At 39.4% G+C, this 8,592-nt stretch overlaps 2 protein-coding genes across 4 annotated transcripts in view; one reads left to right on the top strand and one right to left on the bottom strand.

Moving 5' to 3' along the window:
* Positions 1–2,144, top strand: part of strn3 (striatin, calmodulin binding protein 3) — a 31,459-nt gene extending 29,315 nt beyond the window's left edge. For both annotated transcript variants that reach the window (XM_079833289.1, XM_079833290.1), the window contains exon 16: positions 226–2,144. In XM_079833289.1, coding sequence (XP_079689415.1) covers positions 226–395 — 170 coding nt within the window. In that variant the 3' untranslated portion in view covers positions 396–2,144. The remainder of the gene's footprint in view (positions 1–225) is intronic.
* Positions 1,819–8,249, bottom strand: coch (coagulation factor C homolog, cochlin (Limulus polyphemus)). Of its 2 annotated transcripts, XM_079833292.1 has the most exons (13): positions 7,868–7,960; positions 7,562–7,725; positions 7,416–7,464; positions 7,281–7,325; positions 6,830–6,986; positions 6,605–6,738; positions 6,163–6,231; positions 6,029–6,085; positions 5,790–5,937; positions 5,604–5,707; positions 4,101–4,327; positions 3,507–4,020; positions 2,254–3,236 (listed from the first exon to the last, which is right to left on the bottom strand). In XM_079833292.1, the coding sequence occupies exons 3-13, from the start codon at positions 7,447–7,449 to the stop codon at positions 3,064–3,066; spliced, it is 1,662 nt and encodes a 553-aa protein (XP_079689418.1). In that variant the 5' UTR covers positions 7,450–7,464; positions 7,562–7,725; positions 7,868–7,960; the 3' UTR covers positions 2,254–3,063. The 2 variants fall into 2 exon arrangements, with proteins under 2 accessions (XP_079689417.1, XP_079689418.1); XM_079833291.1 differs by lacking the exon at positions 7,562–7,725 and having other exon boundaries at positions 1,819–3,236; positions 7,868–8,249.
* Between the last annotated feature and the right edge of the window lie 343 nt (positions 8,250–8,592).

The following is an 8,592-nucleotide window of genomic DNA, read 5'->3' on the forward strand; positions in this document are numbered from 1 at the left end:
GTTTTAAATATTCAGCGTCGCATCCTGAAGCTCAACACACAGTTGTCTTATTTTAATAATAAGACAATATGTCATATTAATATTGATGCCACTCTCTTGCGCGTTGCAGTCTCTGATCTAACCGCGGATATAACCGCAATCCGCGCAGTATGCGCTAGTCCTCACACAAAATTTTTTTTTTTTTTAAATTGTGCTGAACTAATGCCTCTTCTTCATCTAACACAGGTCATGATAGTTCCATCCGCTTGTGGAACCTGGACAGTAAGACGTGTGTACAGGAGGTTACCGCTCACAGGAAAAAGTCAGACGAGGCCATATACGACGTTGCCTTCCACCCATCGAAGGCATACATAGGAAGTGCTGGAGCCGATGCCCTGGCCAAAGTGTTTGTATAAAATCACGTCTGAATTTTCGCATACGCAAAGACCGAGTGAAAGAAAGGACTGCTTCACTGCCTTGTGTAACAAGAGTAGCATTTCTCACACTACGTTGAAGTGGCTTCCACCTTCGCTGTCAAACTCACACCATACACACAATACCAGGTGCCAAGAGAGGGGACGTGGCGTTTTTTGCGAAGCCAGTGTGGAGTGCTCAATCAGTTTTAATCTTCTTTTTGTTTCCTCGAAAAAAAGAAAAAAGTAACTGTAATTTACTGTAAGTCAAAGCTGGAGTGAAACCAGTGTTTGTAGCCTCTTGACTGGTTTTGAACTGAGCTGATAATGTGTCCTGTAGGTATGTTTCAGTGACCATGGAGTGGTTATCATGTTCATCCATCAGTAGATTTTCACCAACCATCATCCGGGCACCAGAGGAACTGAGTCCCGCCCTGCCGAGCCATAAACCAGACCCTAATCTCGGTCGCCCTCCTCACCCTAATGTAGCGTGCAAACGAATACAGTTAAACTCGGTCAACCTTCATACCTTTAGCGTTTGTTTCATTTTTTTGTGTAAAAAAAGTATAGTTTTTATAATCAATTTTATATAAATAAAGACTGTCATAAAACCGCTGAAAATCACATTTTTTAAAGGGACTATAATCCCACTCAAGCCCTCCATTTTACGCGGTTGTCCTTCATGAAGGTGTTGTGTCTGGGAAACCCTGGATGAGTGCTCTCTTTACGCATACTACATTGCTTTAAGGTTGTGTTATCATCTAGTAGAAGCACAGCGCGTGGTGGCTCGAGAGCTTTTTAGGAATCTACAAATAAACTGCAGCATCCTGTCACTATGTGATGTTTCTGTACACCTTACTGTAAAATGAGTTAAAGTATCACAGGTTAGAGATCCGAACGTTATTGGCTTATTTATTTTCAGTTTGTGGATGGTTTTTTCCTTCTTGCAGAGCATAGCTCGATGGTAAATAAAAGATTGGGCTGTTTTGCTAACCAAACGGAACAGGTAATCCGATAGGAAATTAACATGTATAGGTTAATATAAAAGCTTTTTAACACAGTTTCTTATTTGGCTGAAACCGGGGTTTAAATTCACCTCGTGATGCCGGAAAAACGTTTTCAAAGCAGGGGAGAAACGTTTTCCAAGTTAAAGGGATGGTTTCACCTCAGAAAAAAAAATTCATCTCACCTTCATGTCATTACAAACCTGTATGACTTACTTTCTTCTGTGGACATAAAAGCTATTTTGAGAAATGCCTCAGTGTTGTCGTTCTTTTCTTTATTTTTGTTGTCCATATAATATAAATCGATAATCACTTTAACTGGTTCTTTCAAATAGCGTCTGTTGTTCCTCATAAGAAAGATAGTCAAATGGGTTCGGAAAGACGTTAGGGTGAGTAAAAAAATGACACAATTTTCATCTTTTGGGATTGGAATAGCTTGCATTCATACTAAATATTTGGTTTGGTAGTTCTGCCCCAATCTGCTCAACAATTTTTTAAAGGAAACAATGCAGTTTATGGTGTAACAAAAGACCTTTTTGTTTGTGTAATGCATGATTAATACTACAATAAAGTATTTTTTCTAGTCTTCCAAAAGTTCTGATCAGTTTGAAGAGTTTTGATGAGTTTTGTAAGGTTTTTGATTTACTACGAATCAACAGATTTTAAAGATTGTACCACATAGCAAAACAACTGTTGAAAAGTAATGTATATAAAATGTCTATAATAAATATTAAATGGTGTATCTGTATATGCAACATGCCCCTTGTCTCGGTAATTAATGCAGCAGTGTTATCACGGTAAAGATTGTGTTCCTATTGAGAGACTCCGATTGAACAAACCTGCTACATAAATCAATACACGTGTTACTTATATATTGAAGTTTCTGATGATGCTCAGCAGGTTAAGTTGTACAAACACCTTGTCCTTTATTGAGAAGAAAGTAATAAATTATAAACAAATGTACAAGCAGTTTGATGCCCCTCCTCCTCTCTCTCTGTTCATTACGTGAGGCAGTAAATCATGCATATGGAAAGGTACACAGAAAATAGGTTCGACCGTGATCCTTGTCTCACACCCAGATATACGTGATTCATTGTGAAACTGTGACGTAAATCTACTACATTGTTCGGTACCCCTGGGAAGGACCATATCATATAACCCAGATCTATTTATGTAATTGTGAGAATGAAAGCTTGTGTATTCGTGTACTGCCGTCAAAATGCATAAGAGGGCGCTGTTTCACTGGCAATCCTCTTCATGACTGCTTTTGCTCACCATCTTGTGCACTATTAGGCCTGCCTTTCCTAACTGGAATTGAATCTTCAAGTCCCGAAATTAATATAAAAGAGCCTTTTGTTACAGTGACCCTTGCACAGGAAAAAAAGACTTGCCAGAAAAAAAAAGTTTCCGCCAGGAACATAAAGACTACAAATCACAAATAATTACATTCTCCACATTATAGAGAAGTTGACATACAATACTGTGATACATTCTCAAATAAGCTGAAAAATCCTTTGGCTCAAACATACCAGTACCTTCATATATAAAAAAACGCTCAAATCCCTTTTCCTACAAAAGAACCAAAAGCCAATAACACAAAAGCGATGTTTCTTATTCACGCCCGCCCTTTTTCTCCTTCCTTTCCTCACTTCCTGTTCTTGCACTGTCTAATTGAACTCTGTGAAGTCCCTGCAGATGCCCCGTACGATGGGCTGCTGGAACTGCGCCAGGCCGGTGAACTCCCGAGTGAAAAACACGTGGCTCTCCTTGGGCTCGGATGCCATGGCCTTCAGATCTTCCATTGGAGCCCAAGCCACGCCCACCGTGAACACAGTGATCCCTGTGACAAAACAAGAAAATCATGGTCAGGGCCACGTCACACTTATTTACTTTTCTGAATGCACTATAGACATCTTGTGATAGATTAGCTGTTTTCAAACTCATACATAGGACTACCCCACCTACTCCCTCACCACCTCAGGGACCTTCACTATAAAAAAAGCTAGATTTTGTTGATTACACTTTATACCAACATTGAAGCTAGAACATTAGCTTCTCAAAGGACACCCTTCAGGGACTTCTAGATGAAGTGTCAGTGTAAAAAGCGTACCCTCTCTCTGGGCGGCCATTGCCGGCCCTCTCACATCATCGTAAGATTGTCCATCTGTGACGATGATGAGGAACTTCCTGTTGGAGCCTGTGCGGGGTTTAAAGAGACTCCGCACAGCAAAGTTGATGGCGTCTCCAGTGGCCGTTCCTCCGCTCATGTACGGGATGTTCTCAAGTGCCCTCAGAGCGTTATCTTTTGTGGTGTGGTCGTTGAAGTTGAACTCCATCCTTTGGTCGTAGGTGAACTGGATGGCCCCGATGCGAGATCCGATGTCAGAGATGTCAAAGCTGCGTGCGATGGACATGAGAAGGTCCAGCACAAGCCGGAAATTCCCGTCACCTACACTGCTGGAGCCATCGATCAGGAAGCCCAGGTTCACTGAGTTATAGCACGTCTTGCTGCAGAGCATCTGATCGATGGAGCAAAGTTTATGAGCTAGCGGCTTCACAAACTTGTTGGTGCTGAACCAGCTGGGCATGGTGAAGGTGAAGAACTCATTGTCCTTGCACACAGCCTGTGAGATACATGATAGTATAAGTGGATTTCAGCAAACTCAGATGTTCAGACTGATGATTTGTAAGTGAAACATCTCACCTTTCTCATGAAATCTTGATCGCTCACCAGGCTTATCTCCTCAGGAGAAGGTTTGGCCACAGACACAAAGAAGACGTTAATGCCAGACTCTCTGGCTAAAACTGCCGCCTCCTCCACATTATCAGAAGGCCACCCATCAACAAACACCACAATGACCCGTGGGTAACCTCTCCGCACACCAAAGTCCGGATTGAAAAAGTTCCTTACAGTGTGCAGTATGGCCTTACCTGTGCAGAAGACAACAACTCAAGCCTGCTCATTGACGCTAAAGCATCTTCAATAATAAATCAATCCAACTAAAACCATTTTGCAAGTGTCAGATTTGAAAGGAATGAGTCCAATATTAAGTTAATCGATATCAACAATATCGGTAGTTATTAAACTAAATCATATAGACTGTGAAAAATGCATGTACAGTAATGTATTTCGAAAGGAAGTCTATGGGCCAAGGCATCCTGGGTTTCAAGGGTTTCAATGCACAAATGAGAATATTTTTGCACTTTACAATGATGTGCCAATAGGTGGTGACAAGCGACTGGCTCTTTAATTGAGTTATTTATTCATTTATTCAACCGATTCTTTCAACAAAACTAAACAAATGGGGGAAAACTGGGGGAAAACACATCCTAAATCACATACTCTCTTGAGTAGGCAAGAATTTCTTTGCAACCACTAAAAAAGTATGTTCTACGTAGTATGAATGTGTAGGGTATGTGATCTGGTTGTACTACATTCACCAGGTTGTCATTATCATGTGACCTACCAGAGTCAATTACGTCGCTTCACTCCCATTCACAAATCATGTGGCCTCATATGATAGTAAAGTGTCTGCACACTTCAGAACCTCACTGGAAGTAGCAGCTTTTTGCCTACTCTTTTATGAGCACAGTGAATTCGGACAAACTTCTTTTGTCACATACTGTTTTTCGTCCTACTATATAGTAGGGAAGTATGCAATATCGGATGCAGCCTTATTGTTTCAGGAACGAAACAAGTGACTGGCTGAATCCGAAATCACCCCCTACATCCTCAAATAGGGCATTATTTGAAGGGACAGTCATTTGTAGTGGTGTCCAAAACCATAGAGGACGTTATCGAGTGCACTCATCTTATCCCACATAACGAGTGCACAGTCGACGTACACTCAACGGCTCGTTCTCACTCACTTCAAGTGAACTGTATTAGTGGACTAATGTAGGGAATAGTGATTGAGGGTTTAGGGGGCGATTTCAGATTCAGCCACTGTTTAGCCACACTTTAGTTGACAGAGCAAAAATAGGCAAAGTTGCTGACAACGTGGTCTAAAATGTAAGCTACTCAGTATTAACTTCTTGTTTATTGAACTGTTGAATAAAAGCGATATCAGACTAAATTATTTGAGAAGTCTGTTGCTTAAATGGAATTTTGGTGGTCTTCTACTTTTCCAAAAAGGATGGCATTGATTTGATCTAGATTTCACCCAGTCATTCATATGAAATGTGCATTGAAGGGAAAGTTATAAACCTGTATTTGTATTGCCCCCAATGTACGGGATCTCTTTGATGGCAAAAGTCACGTCTTTGGCTGTCGTATAGTTTGACAAGTAGAATTCAGTTCGAGGCGTCTCGCTGGAAAGAAAAAGGTGACATTTTAGGCTACTTACTGACAAAGAAAAAACATTCAATGTGATAAATGACGTGCACAGATCACCTGGTTTGCACCACTCCTACATGAGGACCTGGTGATCCAACCTTCAGCATGGTTGCAAGCTTACTGATAAAGCTCTTCTGCAAGTTGAACCGCCGCTGTCCAATGTTGTAGCTGCTATCCAGCAGCAAAGCCATATCGACTGGGCAATCTGGAACAAGGTCACATTTAAAGAGTACTTGCATGTCACGGTACTTTAACTGACAATTTAAAGTTAGAATATTAAATCAGGTCGTACAGACCTCTGTTTGCCGTTGTTGGAGGAGGCTTCTTTACAGGTTTTTTGACTGGTTTCTTGGCTGCAAGGGAGAAGTAGGAATGCTCAGTGTAGACTACATATAAATAAATTATCTCCAGTTATCTAAACACTTGTTACCTGCTCCAGATGCAACTGTGGCAGAACTGCTGGTTTGGCCGGACACTTCCAACGGCAAGCTAATTGTTCCTGAGACAAAATAACAAAATATTTAACCTGACAAACCTTTATTGATAGTCTAAAAGGACTTTAGTTCATTTTTATATTCTGCATAATTGTATACACTATATTTATATTGTCTAACTGAGCCTCATTTTCCTGAAGTTATGACCTAGTTATACTTACTGAGAATAGTAGCACAATTTTTTTTATGTTTAGAAGTTAATCATGAACAATGTATTATATCATGATTACACTAATCCCCATTGTTATTAATATAATTCAAGTATTATATATATTACATAATTGCATTATTCCGCAGAGTGCGGTGAACTACAACATTGTTTGCGTCTGTAAACAAATGTACAAATTTTAAATCAAAATGGTACTTGTCTCCACTCACTGGCCACAGTGAAAGATGAACTCCATTGTGACAGCGACTGAGACTGGACACCATGAGCGTAAGAGCTGAGGTAGTTTGTCCTCCCTTGCAGTCCGTGAACCTCCACAGCTCCACCAGATAGATTTATTATTCCTCTAGATGACACACAAAAATGTTCCTTGCTTTTTTGGTTTCTTACACAAGTCTAGCACGTGAGTATCTTTATCATTACTTCTGTGATCGTACCTGTGTATTGCTGCTCCACATATGCTGGAAATAGAAGCATACACTCCTGAACCAAACACTGACAGACTCCACAGAGTGCAGTTTGCTGGGCAGAGCACCAGCTGACGGGCGTCTGGTAGATCCACCGCACGAGTTCCACAGCTAATTGGTGTTGGAACTAACCATTTATAACACAAGACATCACACATAAAATGATTATTTACTTGTCAAATATATTAAACTCAAAAAGTAAATGTATTCCAAAAGGTACAGTATCTTAGCTATTGATAAAAATAAATTAATTAATTAATAAAAGCAAAACAGTTTATAAAAATGTTGTGGAACTTGTGGAAAAATGATACATTTTCAAATGGAAAAAAGTTGGAATTCGTTTACTTTGAAATAAAAGTAAATCCATTTGTATTTAGTATGAAAAGAGTTGGAAAAAAAGAGTATGAAAAAAGTTACTGACCATTTAATTCTGATCCAAAAGTGCAATAGCTCAAAGACAGAATACCTGTAAAAAGAGAAAGACAAATGAAGATTATTCAGAATTACATAGAAAAAGTGTTCAGCATCAGTCACTTCGAACAAATGAATCGCCTACCTAATACATGAAGTACAGCAAACCACATCGACATGGTTAATGAAGATATCTGTAGAGACAAAAGAACATTATACCAGACAACAATGAATAAACTCACCCCATTCTGTGTTATAAACTTTTTTTTATCTAAAAAAAAAATACTAAACCTTCTAAGGCTTTTAAATTTATCTTTATTTTTCCTTTTATCTAGGTGTGTAAAATTTATTTGGCACACAGAAATGAAATCAGATATGATCCAGGAAAATTGTAATCTCCCCAGACACATCCATCACAAACAGCTCCTTCGGAACTGCATACTTCAGTTAATCCACTCACAGAATGAAGTAGAAAGAGAGAGAGAGACAGAATAGAAAAGAAAAAAAAGATGTATATCTGGATTATTAAAATTATCACTATTAAAATCCATTAAACAGCCAAAAATCATCAAACTAAGAAGATTAAATCCAACTTACAGATATTGTGTAGGATGACGTTTCTTCAGCCTAAAAAGCTTTATAGAAAAAAAATGAAGTAATTCCGTTATGGATGATATTCCAGAGGTGTCTGAATATTGAGGAAAGAGCTAGTCCTTTAAATAATGTCCCCGAAAACCCCAATGATTCTCTGCTGACATCACAAGAGGCGGGCCTTACATCCCAACCACCTGAAAAGGACATTGTTTTAAATTCTCCTGCTTTTCAGCCATTTAGATATAGTATACCAATATAACAACTATATGCTTCAACACAGTGTAACCTATGTAGTTTAGTTTAGTCAGAGGTGGTGAGTAAAGAAACAGAGAGCTACAAAGAGGAGAATAAACAACACATGACCACCGCCACGTACAAATGTCATGATTAGGCCCCTAGAGTCAAAACTTTACCCTGAGGCTGAGGTGTAATTAACCGTGTCTAAACACACGATATCACCCCAAATGGCCTGGGGCTGACAGTCCACTGAAAAGACCTGACCAAACAGCATAGAGACTTATCAGCCAATGTGTCAAGTCATTTGATTCAATGTGTCTTTTATCCCAAGTCTCTTTCAGAACACTTATACATTTGCTTCACTGTGGTTGTCATAGTTAAAACGTACTGCAAAAATGGTAAATCGTCCATTAATTGAATTTATTTTCAGCATAGAGTATGTGAAAGGGCAATTGGGTGCATTAGCATGACACTGCCCTGTTTTCAAAGAG

The sequence above is a fragment of the Gobio gobio genome (assembly GCF_949357685.1).
Source record: "Gobio gobio genome assembly, chromosome: 13".
Lineage (NCBI taxonomy): Eukaryota > Metazoa > Chordata > Actinopteri > Cypriniformes > Gobionidae > Gobio > Gobio gobio.